This window comes from Prionailurus viverrinus, chromosome A3 (assembly GCF_022837055.1).
Source record: "Prionailurus viverrinus isolate Anna chromosome A3, UM_Priviv_1.0, whole genome shotgun sequence".
Lineage (NCBI taxonomy): Eukaryota > Metazoa > Chordata > Mammalia > Carnivora > Felidae > Prionailurus > Prionailurus viverrinus.
The window spans coordinates 58,215,667-58,236,638 of record NC_062563.1 but is presented as its reverse complement, the minus strand read 5'-3'; the positions used below and the strand labels follow the sequence as shown (position 1 = coordinate 58,236,638).

The 20,972-nt window shown below is 41.3% G+C and overlaps 1 protein-coding gene across 13 annotated transcripts in view; it reads left to right on the top strand.

The window, feature by feature from the left end:
• Nucleotides 1–20,972, top strand: part of IL1RL2 (interleukin 1 receptor like 2) — a 44,605-nt gene that overhangs the window by 15,758 nt on the left and 7,875 nt on the right. For 10 of the 13 annotated variants that reach the window (XM_047854399.1, XM_047854409.1, XM_047854403.1 and 7 more), the window contains 4 exons: nt 3,099–3,173; nt 10,375–10,504; nt 11,509–11,645; nt 13,657–13,800. In XM_047854399.1, the coding sequence (XP_047710355.1) occupies nt 3,099–3,173; nt 10,375–10,504; nt 11,509–11,645; nt 13,657–13,800 (486 nt within the window). Of the gene's footprint in view, nt 1–3,098; nt 3,174–10,374; nt 10,505–11,508; nt 11,646–13,656; nt 13,801–13,891; nt 14,430–18,985; nt 20,094–20,972 lie in introns of those variants that run through there. The other 3 variants (XM_047854410.1, XM_047854408.1, XM_047854401.1) reach the window with 3 other exon arrangements.

The window sequence follows — 20,972 nt, the reverse complement described above, 5'->3', positions numbered from 1 at the left end:
GACCATTATATCTGTCACTAATTTCTATCAGACTTCAAAACGCTGGGTGGTACTTAGCAATTTCCTAATGGTGTGGTTCTCTTAGGCATGTATTTAGCATGGATGGCTTCCTGCTTCCCACCTAGAACCCTTTACTTAAGAAAAATAATTGTATTACATTTGATGATTTTCATGCTTTTGGGTTTTACGTCACCTGTTATCTCTCCAAAGGTAGGCGAAAGTTGTCTTGCTCAATCCCCCACACCTAGCCCAGTGCCTGGCCTAGACTAGGCACAGACCTATTTATTAACAGCATGATTGGCAACTGTCATGCTTTAGTTTTACATGGGTAGCCAAGGGATTCTTTGAAACACAACATTTCAAAGGTGAAATGAAGACTACCTCAAGAGGTCATTGAGCTCAATAGTCTATATTTCGTGCCATTGCAACAAACACTTAATTATGATCTATTATATCTCCCAAATTGTTAGAACCTGATCATTAACAAATTAAAAAAAAACATAAACCCATTGTTTCTTCTGTTGAGAAGCTCTCAACCTGGTGGCAGTGGAGATGGAGATGTAAATGAATCATTTTAACATTACGTGATAAGGATAGAGTTATAGATAGTGTCTGAGGAACAGTAAAAGAATCAGAAGTAGTCACGAGACTGGCAAATAAGTGGCCTTGGAAGGCTTCCAAGAGGAAATGTCTTCTCAGCTGAATTTTGAAGGATGAGTTAGATTTATAGATGTAAGGAGTGAGACAGGGCAGAGAGAATGGTCTAAGACAAAACATAAAAGTGTCCACCAGTATAGTTTGTGTTGGATCTAAAACTAATTTTATTGGCACATACGTAAGCATGTGGTAAGGAGCGGAGATTGCTGAGGCCATGGAGTGAAACAGGGTCAAGGTTAAGGGGGCCAGTTACACGCAGGCTTTCCCATGGAGCCACTGCAGAGCCTTTGGATGCAGAGGGATGAGGCTGCATTTGTAATGGACAAGACCAGTCTTGAGATGGTTGAGCAAGAGTTGAAGAGTGTCTTGGAGCCTGCAGACCACTTTGGCAGCTGCTGCAATACCCAGAAGAGGGCTGATAATCAGAACTTGAGTGGAATAGGCAGGAGATTCTTCTTCAGGCTGTAATTTAGTGGCTCTTTACTAAGTGCCTAACAAGGCCAGGTCCTGTGCTTAGTAGAGAGAGCATGATAAGGAGGAAAACAGCCATGACTGCTGCTCTGATGGAACTTTGAAGTCTGAGCAGGGAGGGGAGGCAGAGCTATATCAGATAAGTTGCTAGTGAGATGTGTAATTACCAAGGAGATTCATTGCAATGAGAGAATGGAAAATGTGAGATCAAACAGACAAGGACCTGTTGAGAAGTCTGTGGGTCAGGGAAAGCTTCTTGATAATAGTGACACTGACAGTCAGGAAGCATAAACTGAATGATGGAGTGGGTGAGATTTTTCCAGACTGAGGGAGCAGCCAAAATAAAGGCCTTGTAACAAAACAGACCATGGTATGTCTGAATAATGGGAAATAGGCAGGTTGGCTGGAGCAATGCTGAGGGAGGGAGGTCACGCTAGGTAATGAGGTTGGAGAAGTAATCAGGGGCCAGGAATTGGTGGGAACATGCAATCCAAAGCAGAGAGTGTGGAGTTCATTCCAAGAACAATGGTAAGCAGCCAGACAGGTGGAGAGCAGGAGAGTCGCATGATGTGACTTACATTTCTGAAAGCTGAGTGTGGCTGCTGTGCACAGAATGATCCCTACAGGGGTAGAAGTGGCATGTAGGAGGTGGGTACAGAAATGCAGGTGAGATATCAGGTAGGTACAGGCAACATGGTGGCATTGAAGATGGAGAGATGTGGCTGGGTTCAAGGAATTTTAGGAGGTAAAACCGACAGGTGTTAGTGTTGGATTGAATATGGGGTAAGGGATATGGCAAGGTCAAGGGAGTTAGGCCTTTTGGCATATGCAATGGGCTGGTTGGTGATATTATTCAATGAAATAATATAACTCTGAAGGAAAACTGGATTTAGGAAAGAGATCATGAGCTTGGTCGTGGGTAAGTTGAGTACTTGGAGGTGTCCACGCGGAGATGTCAAGTAGGCCAAGGCCATAGTCTAGAGAAAAATCTGGAGATGCAACTTTCAAAGTCCTTGGCCTTTAGATGGTAATAGAAGGGTGGATATGAATAAGAGTACCTAGGAAAGAGTAGAGAGTGGAAAATAGAGGGTTTAGCTGTGAAGAAGGAGGCACACATGAAGAAATGTTAGGAGGTGAAATTAGTTTGACTTGGTGGTTGGTAATTTGAAGAAGTAAGAGAAGGGCTGTTGCCTAGAATGACTTCTAGATTTTAGCTGTGTGCGATCCAGAGCAAGGTGGTATATCAACTGGCCAGTGATGATTTCTGTCTGGAACACACTGAATTTGGATGCTTTGTATGTAGAACGTGCAAATATTATTGTCATTATAAAGGACATATGTTTTTGCATTTTCCTAGCTTCCCTCTTATAGCTTCTCCGCGTCCCACCCCAAATCTAGAGGAGGCACGTGGGGCTAGGCAGGTGATTGCTAAATGTTGGTGGGCAAATTGGGAAGAGAATAAGTGGAGAAAATTGAAGGGCTGACAAGTCAACACAAGGGAAGACAGTGATACAGTGGAAGTATAATGGAAGAGGATGGGATATAAAGAATGTGGAAAAGCAGGGAGAGAGGATGGAGCAGTGAGACATTAGGATCATTATCTCTCTGTAGGACCCAGGCCAGAGCTTTGCTTAGAGCCACTGCTTACAAACTGCATCTGGATTATTAGGTAATGAGCTTTTAGTACACAATCTCATCAGTTTACATTTTTCCAAATACAGAATGGCGAAGGGAGCTCTCATGGTAGCCCAGTGCTTAGGGCTCTTCCTTAGCAATTCAGTTATTTCTGGTTTCAAAATAGGTATTTATGGGGTGGCATTTCATCATGCCATGAGCTTTGTGTTTTCCTTGACTAGTATTAACTGAAGATCTGCTTAGTACTGTGTTTTCTTTACACTAGCATTGGATAAGTAGTTGGGAAGGTATCATACATGATTCTAATGCAATTTCACGTGGGTTTGATTTCTTAGCAGAAACACATGGATATGCAGGAAGAATTCCTAAAATCATTTATCCAAAAAACAATTCAATTGAAGTACAACCTGGTGAGTAAAATTATTGAAGCCATTGAAATCACTAAGGGGAGATTAATATACATGTTTAATATAAAACCAATTAAATTTCATTGACGGTCCTGAAATTTGACAAGGCATTTGTTAAAACTTCATGTCAAAAATGTTGGAAGAAGTTAGCAGGAAAACAATTGAATAGAAGAAATAAAGAGCGTGAAAAAGAAGAAATAGAGATCTTTCCTAGTAAATATTAAAGTATGTTTAATTATAAAGCTATAATAAAATACTGATATTTGTACGCAAACACAAAGATTAGATAACATAACAGAAAACAATAAGCATATGTTGGAATACACAGAAATTTAGTAAAGGAGATATGTAGAGAAAGAGATATAGTGTATGTGCAATATTAGTAAAACTTGTTAAATGTGAAGAATATGTAGTTCATTCTTTATCTCATATCAGACACGAAAATACATTTTTGATGAATTAAAGAACTACATATAAAAATAAATCCTCAAAAGTACCACTGAAAATAAAGATAGGGGTGCCTGAGTGGCTCAGTCAGTTAACCGTCCAACTTCGGCTCAGGTCATGATCTCGTGGTCCGTGAGTTCGATCCCTGCGTCAGGCTCTGTGCTGACAGCTCAGAGCCTGGAGCCTGTTTCAGATTCTGTGTCTCCCTCTCTTTCTGACCCTCCCCCGTTCATGCTCTGTCTCTCTCTGTCTCAAAAATAAGTAAACATTAAAAAAAAAAAAAAGAACATAAAGATAAATCAGGGCACCTGGGTGGCTCAGTTGGTTGAGTGTCCAACTCTTGGTTTCAGCTCAGGTTATGGTTCCAGGGTCATGAGATCGAGCCCCAAATCAGGCTCTGTGCTGAGCATAGAGCCTGCTCTGGATTCTCTTTGCCCCTCTCCTGCTCACAAGCACTTACTGTCTCTCAAATAAAATAATAATGATAATAACAAAAGATAAATTTATGTCCAACCTCAGAAGGATGTACTTTCTACACATAGAAACAGTGGAAGAAATCACAGAAGATTAAAAATTAGACTATCATAAAAAATTTAAATGTATGTATATGTAAAAAATGGTAAAATCAAAATGTGAAAGACAAACTAAGAATGTTTTGAACAGAGATATTAAAAAACAGCTAATATAATTTCTATAGAAAATTCCAAGAAATCAAAGAATATGAATAATCCAAATAGGGCAAATGAATAATTCACAAAAGAATAAAAGACTAAGAAAATACGAAAATATATTCACCTGCAATAAAAAATATACACAAAAACAATGATATCTATCCATGAAATTGGTAAGGATTAAAACATATATAATACCAAATATTAGCAAGGACACTATCGGAGGTGTTCTAATACATGACCAGCCATGAATAGGAGCAATCATTTAAAAATGTTTAGGTTTAAAACTCTCCAAAGGTTTCCCATCTCAGACTAAAATTCAAAATCCTTGCATTCCCAGCAGGGCCCTCCACGGTCAACTTCCCCTTGTTAGCACTTCACATGTGCTTGGACCTCATTTATTGCAGCTCTCCATTCAGTCCTTCTGTTTTGATCACACTGGTATACCTGCTGTTCCTTGAACAGTCAAGCACACTTCTACCTCAGGGACTTTGCACTTGCTGTTTCCTCTACTTGAAACGCTCTTCCACACACATCCCCATGGTCTGTTTCTTCACTTCCATCGGGTCTCCACTGAATGTCATCTCACCTGACCACCGTGTTGAAATAGCACACCTCACTCACCATCATGCTCTAGCCCTTGAGCTTTCTGTGTGTTTTCATAAAGTACTTATCACTACCTCACATATTTTGAACCTGTCTTGTTATCTCTAATTCTATTTGAATCTATGCTTCTTAGGAGAAAGCTTTGCATCTGGTTTGTTCCCTCCAGTATCATCAGTGCTCAGAACAATTTCTAGAACACGGAAGGTGCTTATGGCGTCTGGGTGGCTCCATCGATTAGGCATCTGACTCCTGATTTCAGCTCAGGTCATCATCTCACAGTTTGTGAGATCGAGCCCCGTGTTGGGGTCTGTGCTGACAGTGTGGAACCTGTCTGGGATTCTCTCCCTCTCTGCCTCCCTCCTACTTGCTCTCTCTCTGTCTCTTCCTCGAAATAAATAAATAAACAAATATTTTTTTAAAAAGATGATGCTCAAGAAATAGTTGCTAAATAGATAAATAAGTCAATGGACTGGTATGAACTCTGCAGAGGGAAATTCTAATATGTATTCAGACCCTTCACAAATATGTATAACTTTTGACTCAGTAAATTCTAGTTGGTAGACCACATACAGCAGACACAGATCCCCAGGGTCCCAGATACACACACACACACACACACACACACACACATATGTATGTATATATGTATCTATATGTATGTATATATATATATGTGTGTGTGTATATCTTAAAAATTAGACTATCATAAAAAATTTAAGTGTATGTATATGTGAAAAATGGTAAAATCAAAATGTGAATGACAAACTAAGAGAGAATGTTTGGAACAGAGGTATTAAAAAACAGGTAATATAATTTCTATGGAAAATACCAACAAATCAAGGAATGTGAATAATCCAAATGGGGCAAATGAATAATCCACAGAAGAAAAAAAAAAGACTAAGAAAATATGAAAATATGCTCATCTGCAATAAAAAACATACACCAAAACGATATATATATATATATATATATATATAAATTGTGCTTACTATGTTCAAGGAAGGAAAAGACATGATTGAAATTTTCAAAAGACAGTTGAAAACTTTTAAAAAGAGTAGCATATCAGATTTGAAAAAGAACAAACGAAACATCAGGACTGACAAAGACAATACCAAAACAAAAAATTCAATACAGAGTTTAATAGCCTATGAGACATTTGAAAAAAGAACTACTGAACTAAAATATAGGTCAGGAGAAAATGTCCAGGATTAAGCACAGAGAGACGAAAGAATAAGAAATATAGAGGTTAGAGGAAGAGGATCTGCAGAGCTAACCTGTATGTAACTACAGTCCTACAAGAAAGAGAAAAGAGAAAAATGACAGCAGAGGCAATATTATTCAAATGATAATCTGAGAATGTTCCAAACTGATAGACACATCAATTAAAAGACCCTGGAAGCTAAGGAGACTCAGCAGGATAAATGAAACCAAACCTGCACCTTAAAATACCACAGTGAAACTGCGGAAAACCAAAAAACAAAGGAAAAGTATCTTAAAAGTTAGGGGGAAAAAAAAAAAAAGACATGCTCTGTGTGCAACAGTAAAACCACTGTTTGAAACTTCAATGGAAATAACAGAGGTTGTATGCTGAAAAAAATGCTGCCAATTTTATAATCAGTGAAAATATGGCAAACTAAAAATGACAAACTTTGCCAAGCACAGTCTTAAAAGGAACGACTGCAATGCTCTTTAAGCAGAAGGAAATGTTTCCAGATTGTGAATCAGCTATGTAGGAGGGAATGAAAGAGCAGTGTTGATGTAAATATGTGAGCAGATCTAAATGAATCTTGACTGCATAAGGCAGTAATAATGATGATTGTTCATGGAATTTAAAATATACATGACGTTAGAATTCCCAACAGCATTTGCCTGTATGCTAGGAGAAGGTCAAATGTAATTACATTCTAAGACTTTACATTCTCTTAGAAGAGAGTGGAGATATCAGTAATATCAGACTTTGATAAGTTTGCGGATCTATGTTTTAATATTTAAGGCAACCCTAAGATAATAATAATTTTTAAAATATAGGGTTATATGGAGTAATAATAATCAAGAGCAAGGTAAGAAGCGATCCAAAAGAAGGAATCAAAAGAAAGCAAGGAGGAAAAGACACATATAGGACAGATGCTACAAATAAAATATCTATATAAGTCGATTTAAACACACATATATCACCAATTATATGATGGACTAAATGCTCCAAATTAAGATTGTCACACTGGGCTTGAACAAGAAATTAAAACTCTGGACTGTCTATAAGATGCTGGAAAAGACTGGAAAATGATATATGATATAAACACTAACCAAAGTGATGTTGGTATAATTATACTAATATCAAAGTAGATACGAAGGCAGAATGCATTATTAGAGATAAACAGGGATACTTCATAATGATTGAAAGTTCATTTTTGAACCTATTAGATACATAATAACATGGCCTTAAAGGTGTGTGTGTGTGTGTGTGTGTGTGTGTGTATGTATGTACATACAGAAAGAGAAAGTTAGTTCAGGATTACGGGGAGAAATTGACCAATTTACAGTAATAATGGAATAATAATGGGATAATACCAGCCACGGTTTTCACAATAGCTGATAGAACAGGCAAACAGAACACCCTATCATGACAAACAAAATGTGTCCAACGAATGGCCTGATGTTTATATTACAGAGCCCTGTGCCCAGCTACTACAGATTACACATTCTTTCTAAGCACAATGAAATGTTTGATAAAATAGACCATATATTGGGCTATAACAACAGATTGAAATCATTGCAACTACATATTGTCAGAAGTTAGAAATAAGTAATAAAAAGACAATTAGAATAACCGTATCAAATCAAATAAACAATCAAATAAAAACTCCTCTCAATAGCTCATGGATAATAATAGAAATGAGAAAATTATTTGACAGTGAATACTAATAAGATTACAGTGAGGTTGATGAGATACAAAGATTTGATCAGAGCACGCTTGTTAACCTGAGTTAGGAAAAGAAGATGGTTGCAATATCTATGAGCAACACGCTCACCCCCGAAGACAGAAAAGGAGAAACAAAATAAATCCAACAGAAATGGAAGAGATCGGGGCACCTGGGTGGTTCAGTTGGTTAAGTGTCCAACTTCGACTCAGGTCATGATCTCGCAGTTTGTGAGTTTGAGCCCCGCATCAGGCTCTGTGCTGACCGCTCAGAGCCTGGAACCTGTTTCGGATTCTGTGTCTCCCTCCCTCTCTGCTCCTCCCTCACTCATGCTGTCTCTCTCTCCCAAAAACAAATAAACATTTTTAAAAAATTAAAAAAAAAAATGGAAGAGATGAAGTGAAAAGTAATAGCAGAAAATAGTGAAATAGTAAATGAACGTGCAGTTGAGTGATTAACAAAGAAAAAGTTGTTTTTTTTGAAAGTGGGATGTGATGGTAGCCCCCTGGATGATTAAGAAATGAGGGAAGGGACAATCTGAAGGAAAAAGAGGCCATCACTGTAGATCATATACACACGAAAAAGATCACAAAAGGATATTCTGAACAACTTAGTGCCAATTTGAAAATCTAAAAAGAAATGGGCATTTTATATAAAAATCAGCACAGAGGATCTGGCACAAGATTTCAGAATAGGAATAAGACTATAAATTTAAAAATCTTGCTACAAACAAAATTCTGTATCTAGTTGGCTTTTCCCGTGAGCTCTACAAAGCAGTTAGTAAAGACATTTAGCAAATTTGAACAAAATGTTTCACAGAGCAGAAAAAGAGGAAACAGTCATTAACTCGTTATACTAGGTCAGGAAACTCTTAACCCTCAAACCCCAAACGAACGTTGTTACAAAGCAAACTTCAGGCCAATCTCATTCATCATCACAGATGAAACACTCTAAGCACATTTTTAGCAAATTTATTTTAACAGCATGTTAAAGAATGTTACCTTGTGGCCTAAGTTGGGTTTACATGAAACAATGCCAAGCTGCTTCCTATTAGGTAATTCATTCTTTTCTTTTGCATTAACAAACCAAAGGAAAAAAAATAATATATTCACCTCATAGACACCAAAAACCATGAACACCTAAACTAGAATTTTTTTTTAAATTTTGTAAATATTTATTTTATTTTTATTTTTTTGAGACAGAGAGAGACAGAGCATGAATGGGGGGAGGGTCAGAGAGACAGGGAGACAGAATCCAAAGCAGGCTCCAGGCTCTGAGCTGTCAGCACAGAGCCCGACGCGGGGCTCGAACTCACGGACCGTGAAACCATGACCTGAGCTGAAGTCGGACGCTTAACCGACTGAGCCACCCAGGTGCCCCAGAATTTTTTTTTTAAACTTCCTTTAAAACTATGAATGTAAGGGAACATCCTTAATCTGATTTTTAAAAATCTATCTTTAGAAACCTGTAGAAGAAATAACACACTCAAGACTGAACTCTTAAACCCGTTTCCTTGGTTTTGAGGGAGAGCCAAAATCTCAATAGAGTTTCATTTTTTGCTGAATCTGTTTATAATGTTGGTAGGGAAATGTAAAGACTGACTAATAGTTAAGACACTCTTGTCCCAAGCAGGCTCCACTCCCAGCACAGAGCCAGATGTGGGGCTCAGTCCCATGACCTTGGGATCATGACCTGAGCTGAAATCAAGAGTCGGACGCTCAACCGACTGAGCCACCCGGGCACCCCCCCATATCATTTTCTTGATGGGGTGAAGGTGGTATGGATATGCACTTTACATGTATATTCTATACTTTGTACTATACATGTGTTATAGTTGAGAATTTTTTTTTTTAAAACCTTAATTCCAGCTGGAATAAAGAAACATGAAGTAGACTATTTAGAAACAGAGTAACTTTTTATGTCGTGTAAATAGATGGAATTTATTAGGCTCATAGAACCAAACAAAAGAAAAATATAAAATAAATACATATAAAAATAAAATAAAAATATAAAATTGTTAAATATAATTTGTGGACATGTGTGGAGTCAGGATAGGGGTCACGATTGGTAAAGTATTTGGAAGATTTGGAACTAGAAAACCAGAGTTCATGTCTCATTTCTTTCTCTAATGTGTGACCTTGGGGGCAGGTCACTAATCTATCTGAACCTCAGTGTTCTCATCTGTAATATGGACCTTATAGCACCTCCTCTTTTTTTTATTGTAGTATAGTTTTGAGGATATGAAGACCTAAGGAGACAATGTGTGTGAAATACTTTGTAAACTTTAAAGTTCTTTGCTAAGTTTCCTAAGACTAGAACTAGTATTTGTGTCCCTAATACTGTGGAAGACATTGGCCAGATATTCGGCTGTTTAAACACCCTGGAAGGCCACTTGTCCCCTATTATTTCTGTCCAAGGAGAGAATAAAGTAGATTAACGTTGAACTCCAAGGGGTATTTTTGGTAATCAAAACATATTCCAGGCTCAGAAGCAAGAGGTTTTGTTTAGCTGATCATTTTTTATAGACTTTCCATGTAATATTTATGAATTTGTTTTTTACAGGCACTACTCTTACTGTAGACTGCAATATAACAGACACAAGGGATAATACAAATCTCCGATCCTGGAGAGTCAATGACACCTTGGTGGATGATTACTACAATGAATCCAAACGAATCAGAGAAGGATTTGAGTAGGTGTTGTGTTTTTCTGACTTCCCTAAAAGTTGGCAAGAATTTCTTCATTTAAATTATTTTGGGGGCGCCTGGGTGGCTCAGTTGGTTGAGTGCTGACTTTGGCTCACATCATGATCTCGCAGTCCGTAGGTTCGAGCCCCATGTCAGGTTCTGTGCTGATGGCTCAGAGCCTGGAGCCTGCTCCAGATTCTTTGTCTCCCTCCTCTCTCTGCCCCTCCCCCACTCATGCTCGCTCTCTCTCTCTCTCTCTCTCTCTCTCAAAAATAAAATAAACATGAAGTGTTTTGATGCTAGTACTGCTTTTTTTAGATGCTTCTCACTGATCCCTCATTACTCCTTTTGGCTTTGTCTCTCAAAGATCTTGCCAGTGCTATGCACAGCCAAACCTTCTTGAATCAGGGGGTGTGAGGTGTTCATGTGTTCAATCCTGCTTACACCCTAGTCAGACACATGAGGCAAAGCACCAAGTATGGCCTTCATGCAACAAGATCAATTTCTCCCAACTTAAAACCAGCCTCATTCCTGTTTAGTTATAACATGAGCTATAGACCTTCTAGGCTTCAGTAGCAAAAGAGGCAGCAACACGGGGACTCTTAGGGGAGATAGGACTTAATCATTAGCTAATTGAGTGGTATAAACCCAATTTGTGATTGTTTAAATTGGGTGGTATAAATCAAGACTACTGAAGGCAGAGGGCAGGAGAAATTGTGTTGAACCCTGCAGGGTTGATAAGTTAGGATAAGTGGAGAGGACCAGGCCAAGGCTCTGGAGGGCTGACGATGCTATCTGTAATTAACAGAGCCACACTGCCTTGTCACCTTCCAGAAGAAAATGAAAAATTTCCACACACCTCACTGAGCCACTCCGTGAAGCCTTCTTAGGGTAACAGGATGGCCCAAAGTGTTCTGTGGGAGAGACTTTTATTCTCTAGACTGAAGATGGTACAGTAGGTTGGGTAAATATGACTCATGTATAACTGCGTGGTTCTTTTCTTTTACAGATCTCACATTTCTTTTCAGAAACATATTTTTTACACAGTGAACATAACCTTCTCAGAAGTGAAAATGGAAGATTATGGCCATCCTTTCATTTGCCATGCTGGAGTGTCAGCAGCGTACTTTATTTTAAAACTCCCAGGTAGTTGTTCAGTGGGGTACATGCTGTTTGGAGGGCTCAAAACAATGACAAGGAGACACATGAAAACAGCATGGCATTAAGCACTTGGCATGAGGCAGCAGAGTGATAGTCAGTAGAAAAACTCAGCATTCATTTCCTGTTTGGAAATGTGATGGTTTTTTTTTTGTTTTTTTTTTAATTTTTTTTTGACATTTATTTATTTTTGAGACAGGGAGAGACAGCATGAACGGGGGAGGGTCAGAGAGAGAGGGAGACACAGAATCTGAAACAGGCTCCAGGCTCTGAGCTGTCAGCACGGAGCCCGACGTGGGGCTCGAACTCACGGACCACAAGATCATGACCTGAGCCGAAGTCGGATGCTTAACCGACTGAGCCACCCAGGCGCCCCGAAATGTGATGGTTTTAAACTCATTTCCAGAGCAGATAATATCAACACTCCTGAAGGCGATGAATGACCAACTCAAGAATTTCTGGCCATCACTCCTGTCTACTTACCAGGAGCTTTATGAATCTCATAAATATTGCACAACATGGTTTTCTTATCATGACCATTACAGTATCAAGATCCATGAAGTCTATACATTACAGGTTCCCAGACATGGGTCCTCCTAAAGGGAGGGGTGGCGTTGTTGTTCCAAGAGTTGGGGAAGGACAAAGAGAGGTGGAGGATGGATGGGAAGGGCAGATCTATCTAACAGAAGCTAGAGGTTCAAACAGATGGTCAGGATGAGATTGGGCACCAGCGTGCAGAGCAGATCCACTTGGTTGTGCTGGGATTTAATCAGTGGGCTGCTATTTCTGTTGACCCAGAATGTGTTTTAGTCACGATGCTTTGTTGTGCCATTTATTTAAAGACATGCAGTGGTGCATGGAGATGTCTTCCACCTCAGACTGTTTGCAGTATGGTGTGACTTAGGGCAGGTTGTGATAAGATCTTTAAAGAGTATTTAAAAAAAGGAATGTGCTCTGTGAGTTCAAAGAAAAGAGAACCCCCCCTATACCTACCCCCCCCCCCAAGCCAGGCCATCCTCCCCCCCCACACACACACCTTCTAGTGGGGACTAGAGCATCAGGAAGGGGCTGATGAAGGAAGTGGTGTATGCGGCGGGTTCTAAGAATGGAGAGATTTTCTCTTCCTCTGTCCTCTTCCACTTTTCGAATTCTCTCCTTCCTAGAGCCTCCTTCCTTCCGTGGCAGCACTGATTTGGGCTGTGGTAAGGGAGAAGGCTGTGTTCCTCTTCTCGGTGGTGGTGGTGGTGGTGGTGGCAGCGGTGATGTGGGAGCATGTCTTTAGGGACTTGACATTCCAGAGGAACTGGTTCTGCTTCTTGGTCATCTCCCACCCACTGCTTTTGCCATAATTGCTCCGCAGTGGTGTTCACAAGCAGAGCAGGGGTAGACGCCCTTTCTGAGATCGTGCCTTGCAGGCAGGCCCCCAACCCAGACCTTGCCGGCACAAAGGGGGCAGTCTGGCTCTCTGCCAGCCTTATGGAGACAACAGAGTTGGCTTTCAGGGGAGGCCGTTGACGGCTCTTTATGACAGACATCCTGCTGCTCAATTTTTGGTGCCTGTGGAAGCAGTTATAACAGGAATAATCAGGAATGTGCAAGAGAACCACCAGGTCTTCCAATACACACGCTTAGGGTCTACCTCTGGAGAGTCTAGTGTTGACTAAGTAAGACCTGGTTGTGTGTGTTTTGGAAGCAGTTCTCATGCCTCAGAACCATGCTGTATCCACCATCAGAAGCGAGAGTTCTGCAGGATTTCCTTCCCCAGGTTCCCAAGAGCACATTTGCTTCCTGAAATTCATGGTCCACGCTAGATTATTCTACTCCCATATACCTGTTATTTAACTGTAAAAAAAAAATATTTAAGCAGTATCCTCGTTGACCTCTCACACATTTCCATTTGGTATTTGTAATGTGATCTGTATAAGTAAAGTGTATAATTGAGCCTTTGTATTATGATTATTATCTGATTATTTATGTATTTATTTGCTGTCGTTTGTAGCCCCGGATGTTCAAGCTTACTTGATAGGAGGGCTTGTCACCCTGATAGGTGCAGCAGTGTCTGTCACGTACATCTACAACATTTTTAAGATTGACATTGTTCTCTGGTATCGAAGTGCCTTCCTTTCTACTGAGATCGAAGAAGGTAAGTGTGGGTAACCAATGAAAAATGCCTCATACTTGGTTGTTGCTCATCCGTATACCCATTGTAAATATACTTTCACATATTTTACTAGCTTGCCTTTCATGTTGTTGGCAAATTGGAAGGAAAGAATCTTCCTGGAACTTCTCATGCCTCAGGGAAACAATTGGTCTGTGGTCACCAGCGTTGTTCAGTTAAATAAGGCTTGCAGGCTAGTGGTGACTGAGCAAACATTTACAAAGCAACAGGAGCAAATCATCTTCCAGGTCCTACTGTGACCATTTTAGAGCCGTTCTCACATCTTCTGGTGTTTCCAAAAGAAGACAATTTCTCCTGGAGTGACAAAGGGCTCCCCATCTGCGATGCATCTTCAATATGGTCGGCACATGAACAGAATTTACATCATGAGGAGTGATGAGCTGCCTGCGGCTGGAGCTCATTCTAGGCCCTGTGCTTGGTACCTGAAAGATTTAAGAGTCAGAGGACTCTCAAGGCTGGAGAGAGACCTGAGTTTGCATTTGGCTCTCTACTCACTCCCGTGTGATCTTAGAAAGTATTTAAGGTTCTTCTCTCTCTGGGCAATAGAATGGAAAGAAACATGAAGGGAGGAAGGAAAGAAGGAGAGAGGGAAGGGAGGAAGGAGGGAGGGAGGGAGGGAGGGAGAGAAAATGATCAGAGCCTGCCTCACAGAGTATTGTAGGAACAACTGAGTTCAAGTCCAGGAAAGCACTGAGCAAGGACCTGGGGCACAAGGGGCATCTTGTTGTCCGAAGGCCAAAGCCTCAGCTGCCCCTGCCACTCTGCCCTGGGTTTCAGTTTGGTCTGCGAAGCGTCTGTCCTGCCAGCACTACTCAACATACAAATGCCTGTGAGATCCTGAAACTCCGAGGAGAAGGCATTTCCCACCATCATGGGTTGTTTGTTTTGTTTTGTTTTGTTTTTTAATTTTTTTTTTCAACGTTTATTTATTTTTGGGACAGAGAGAGACAGAGCATGAACGGGGGAGGGGCAGAGAGAGAGGGAGACACAGAATCCGAAACAGGCTCCAGGCTCTGAGCCATCAGCCCAGAGCCCGACGCGGGGCTCGAACTCACGGACCGCGAGATCGTGACCTGGCTGAAGTCGGATGCTTAACCGACTGCGCCACCCAGGCGCCCCTGTTTTTTTTTTAATAAAGTTTTTTATTTATTTTGAGAAAGAGCTAGAGAGCGAGCAGGGGAGGGGCAGAGAGAGGGAGACATAGAATCTGAAGCAGGTCCCAGGCTCTGAGGTGTCAGCACAGAGTCTGACATGGGACTTGAGCTCACGAGCTGAAGTTGGATGCTTGACCGACTGAACCACCCAGGCACCCCTGCATTCTCTTTTGGTGGCACAGCTCAGTCGCGGAAACCTGACTCTGTGTGTCCAGCGCAGCCTGAAGCGACTCTAGGTTGCGGACAGTCAGCTGAACGTGGGGTTTCTCTTTGGGGCCGCAGTCCCTGCAGAGTCTCCCTGTTGGCCGCGCTCCTGCCTGCCTGTGGGGCAGGGGACCAGTGCATCACCACTTGTCTTTTCTGACACCCACACGTGAGTGGTCCAGCTGCCCTCTGTTTACTGCCTGACAGGGAACTGCAGAGACTTCAGTGGTGTTTCCAGATCTCTGGCCCTGGTGTGTGGCTCACTCCCGGACTCACTGGGACTCCCAGGAGTCTGAGAGCTGAGGGCCTGTGCAGCTGTCTGCTGGTGAGGTGGAGTTTAGCAGGAAGAGATAAAAGGAATAGTGACTCACCCAGAGCGGTGGGGGGGTGGGGAGCTGAGCAGATGACAGACTCAGGGAGCCCCACCCTCTGCTGGGAGCAGGCTATAGCCCAAATTCGGGCTGAGAATTTGGACATCGGGGCTCATAGTCAAGCCAGGGTTCTATTTTTTTTCTTAATTCCGAGGAGTACTTGCGTACTTTATGATTAATCTCTACAGCTCCGTCTATGAGAACTACCCCTGTAATTCCTCTCTGAGTGTTGGCTTTGACAACGAGTTAGCGATGAGACTTACGATTTGTCCCAGATGTTATTTCCAAGTATTGTATCCCTTAGGGATATTTCCTGAGTTATTTGGGAACTGTGGAGTAATGGGTGGCAAATACAAATGAGGAAATAGATGAAGTGTGTCTTTCTTATGATAAGTTATTTACTCCAATGCGATTAGTTACGCTTTATAACATGAGTAATAGGTGTGTATAACTCAGTTTTATTGAGTCATCGACAGCCCTAATATCCATGAGTTCTGTATGTTCTCTATTAAATTAGAGGAGTTACTTTAAAAATTTTCCTTCCAGGCTGTGCAAGTGTGTGTAAGACTATAAGAGTGCTCTTACACATCTCCTAGAGAGATTTGTGTATGCCTCACCTGCTTCCAGATAGGTTTGTGGAGAATACAACAATGAAAAACAAACAAAGCAGGTACAGTGAACAGAGGGTAGAACGATAAAATAAAGCTTGGGGGTAGAATTAATGACAAATCTTGGACACTTTTTAAAGATGAGCTTGCTTTAGAAGTAAAGGCAAAGCAATGACAAGATTCATTGTGTGCTTCTCACAAATACCCTTCAGTTGCTCGTGACAGCACATGGCTTTGTCTGGGACAATTTTCCAAGGAAAAGTTTTTGTAGGGAGGCCTTATTTTTTCAAGGGTGTAATATAATGAACCTTGTCTGCAACAGCCTTCCCATGGTAAATGTCATAGCATGTTTAATGTGGCTTTTCTTCTAGTGTCTTCCATGTTAAGGCTAAAATGCCAAACTTCATGCAATTTAGTAAAAACACCTGAAGGCCAGATGGATTCTATCTGATTTCTCCATTGGTCCAGTTTGATCAGGTTGGAGATTTAGCAATAATATAAGAAAAGAAAGTAAGGGCTTGAATAATCTTTAAGCGATCTGTCATAAATATTAATTTATGCAAACAAACTTTGTATTTTTTGCCGAGAGCCAATAAAGCCGTATGCAGATGCTTTAACATCGAAAGTAGGGCTGAACCTCCTCAGGAAATTAAAAAAGTGTGGCCAGAATCTTCATGAACTGTTACCCCACCACTATATAGAGGCAGGCTATGGGGGTATCTGCCAGCAGGCCATTTTCTCAAAAAGCTTACCAGTAGGTCTACATTTCCACAATTTTTGAGTGAAATAGACAGTTGGGGGGGGGGTGTCCAACTCATCATTATCTATTGCCATTCATTGTCACTTTCCCAATTGCTGTTCCATTTACTATGGCTAGGAAGCAAGTTGCCTCAAAACTTTGTGGCACAGGGCAGCCATCTGTATTGCTAATGGGTTCTGTGGGTCAGGATGTGAACAGACACAGAGGGGATGGCCTGTCCCAGCTCCATGATGTCTGGGGACCCAGCTGGAGGACTGGCAGTTGATTCTGGCCATCAGCTGGTGGCCTCGGTTTCTCTCTCAACAGCCTCTCCTTGTGGTCTCTCGGTGTGGGCTCCTGAAGCCCACAGGAGCCCACACAGCGTGGTGATTGGCTTCCAAGGGCTAGTGTTTCAAGAACAAGAGAGCCAGGAAAAGCCATATTTTCTCTTATGACTCAGACCCTAAATTTCTAGTGTCAATTCTACCACATTCTATTTGCCAAGGCAGCTATAGAGTCCTAGCCAATTTTAAGGGAGTGGAAGTAGATTCCACCTCTTTGTGGGGGGGTGTGGTCCGTTCTGAAAGAGCATGTGGAACTGGAAATACTGCTAGGGCTATTTTTGTAAAAAATGCTGTCTGACCCACTTGCACGAGACTAATCAGGGAGAAACTTTGTGAAGTTTCCTCCTCCCAGTTCTCATCTCAGCCACACCAGAGGGGCGGTGGGCTTGGGTTTGACTCAAAGCTGTGTACTTGGCAGCTGAAAGACTGGAGAAATAACGCGCGGCCTTGTCTGTCTCAGCTTCCTTACCTGCAATCTGAAGGTATAAACGTGACCCTTACTGTGACTGTGAGAGACACAACCGTGCAGTGCTGGCAGGCAGTCGGCTAAGACGGCCCTTCAAAACTGCAGGCGGATGTGAAAAGCAAAATGGCGTCAGCTTGGTTTTTTGCTATATCGGGTCAATCAGTTATGATTTGATCATTTGGAAGTGACAAGAGCCCACTACGTTTTGAGAACAAGTCGTGAACATAAGCGTTTCTACTCAAAAGCTTCGAAAGAAAAAAAAGATGACTGAAAAATTGGGAGCATTTTATATTTTGAGTTTTTAAAAAGTGTGAGTCCTTCGCTGCCCAGGTCTCTTCTGTCCCAAAGTCTGCACGTTGCACAGCACAGAGCAGCTGTATGTTCACACTCCTCATATAAAAACACGGAATTGGAACGCTGTCAAAAGAGAGAATTCAGGGGGCGCCTGGGTGACTCGGTTAAGCGTCTGACTTTGGCTCAGGTCATGATCTTGTGGTTCCTGCATTTGAGCCCTGCATCGGCCTCTCCACTGTCAGCACAGAACCTGCTTCGGGTTCTCTGTCTCCCTCTCTGTCTGCTCTTCTCCCTTTCACACACACACTCTCTCTCAAAATAAATAAATAAATAAACATTAAAAAAAAGAGGAGAGAGTTCACTTAACATAGTTTTTCATTTTGTTACTTTATTTTATCTTGTTTTGTTTTATTTTATTTTATTTTATTTCATTTTATTGTTTGTATGAGAAGGAAGAAAGAGAAACAGCTTGAGGGAAGAGAGACACCGGTGGCAGGGGTTCCGACAGAGGTGGTGATGAACATGGATGTTTGTTGTAGTTTCTAGACCAGGAAATACTGTATTCAGTGGGGAAGCTCTGTTATGTGGCAAAGAAAGTACCAAGCCAACCACCCCTTTACCATAAAAAGGATAAATATTATCATAGTTTTAAGTGAGAAGATTTAATTCCTTTCTAAAGTGTTTAAAAGCATAAAGCCTTTATGAAATCTTAAAAAAAAAATTCACATGTCCCCCAGCTTTAGAAAATCAAGTGTATGACATTAAATTTGATACAGAAAAATATCCACTTATGGAGTAGTGGTATAGACTAGTAACATTGAAGACATTGAACAAGGAGTTTTAGTCGGTTGGTTTTTTGCCAACTCTAGACACAAATTAATCATCCCTTTGGCACGTGACTTATGTGACCCTGATTTATTAAAAAGCAAAATCTGCTCATGATCTAAAACTTCTCTCTCTCCTACATAGATGTAACCTCCTTGAGCCTCTGCAAAATCAAGCCCCATGCAGATATTTGGCAGTGACTGATGGAGACCTCCTCTGTCCCATTTCTTGCTCCAGACACTGAAGATAGAATCACACCAAAAGAAGCCCCCATTTTCACACAGTTTCCTTTTATTACAGGGGGTAGAGAGACTGAGGAAGAGTGTGCCTGTGTGCACATGTGTGTATATTACCATTTTCCACAGGATGACCAGGAAGGGTAGGCAGAGACCAGAAGGTTGTCAGTGGTTGGGGTGAGAATTTATGGAAAATGAGAAAAGGCTACATGGAAACTCTAAAGTTCTGTGCACATTTTCACTACAGATCTTCCTTGATTTATGATGGGGGTTGCATCCCAATAAACCCATCATGAATTAAAAATATCATAAGCTGAAAATGCATTCAATGCATTTAACCTGCAGAACATGATAGCTTAGCCCAGCCCACCTTAGACGTTCTCAGAACTCTTACATTAGCCTACAGTTGGGCAGAATCATCTAACACAACACCTATTTTATAATAAAGTATTGACTGTCTCATGTGATTGACTGGATATGGCCCTGAAAGTGGAAAACAGCAGGTGTATGGGTATCGCATGGTTGTCTGTATATGGATTGTTGACCCTCCAGATCACGTGGCTGACTGGGACCTGTGGCTTTTGGGTCTGCCCAGCATCACAGAGAGGAGAGGAATACATATCGCTAGTCTAGAAAAGATCAAAATTCAAAATGTGAAGTATGGTTTCTCCTGAATGTGTATAGCTTTCAGACCATCATAAAGTCAAAAAATCATCAATCGAACCATCCTAAGTTGGGGGACAGTCTTTAGACAAAAACTAAACGAATATAAAATTCTACCTTCTTTTGTTGGGCTTAGAGCCACCCTTCTTTTCAAGTCTATTCAATCCAAAAAACTTCCATAAAAGAGGAATAGAAAGGGATGGCTCTCTCTTCGGTTCCTGTTAGGTTGGCTATGAATTTCTTAATAGCCCGAAGGTCAAAAATCACATTTTCTTTTTTTTTTTTTTTTGAGTTTATTTTCATTTATTTTGAGAGAGACAGAGACAATGCGAATGGGGGAGGGCCCTTGAGAGAGAGAGAGAGGAGACAGAAAATCCCAAGCAGGCTCCGAGCTCCAGCGCCAGAGCCCGATGTGGGGCTCAAACTCAGGAAACCTCGAGATAATGACCTGAGCCGAAACCAAGAGTCGGATGCTTAACCGAATGAACCACCCAGGCACCCCTCAAAAATCACATTTTTCTAATGAGATGGTCACTCAAGCCTTCTAGCATGCTAAAGCTTCTTACTTGTTCATGTGACCCCTGAGTAGAGCATAAACATTCCCCTTCCATGCCCTTCTCAAACTCTCTCTCCTTGATCTCTTTACCCTCCGCTACCAGCCCATTTTTTTCCTTAAGTCCGTTAATATCCAGGAGCTGCCCTACATCCTTTGTGAATTTTTCTCAAGAGCTCCAGGCCATGGGGAAGTTTCTTTTCTTTCTGTTTCTCCAGTTCATGAGGCCATTTGTTATCTTGCAATGCCTCGTGTTTCTATTTCCAAGTCTGTGAATGGTCTTTCCAGTTAGATGTGTCTTGTTCATCTGTACGCAGGTGAGCACAGTGACTGTTACATGTGGTTAGTTGCTCAATAAATGCTTGGCTCATCCCGGTGATGACGAAATGTGCTGCCGTGTTTCGCTTCTCAGTTTCACACAGGAAGTTCCTAGAGTCTGCTCAGAGGCTTGGTCTCTAGAGTGCTATGCGCAATTGCAGTGATGGAATTCACTAATGGGTCTGAATTGTGAGAGACTTGGTTGGTTTTGCCAGGTACAGTTACGAAAGTCCGCCATTGCACAGGGCCCATGGAAACTCCTGCCTTCAGTTCTCATTTTCACCACAGGGAGTGGTGGACTTAGAGTCAAAGGAGTCAGGTTGCAATTGGGGCTGCGTCATCTTGAAGTGATGCTTATATA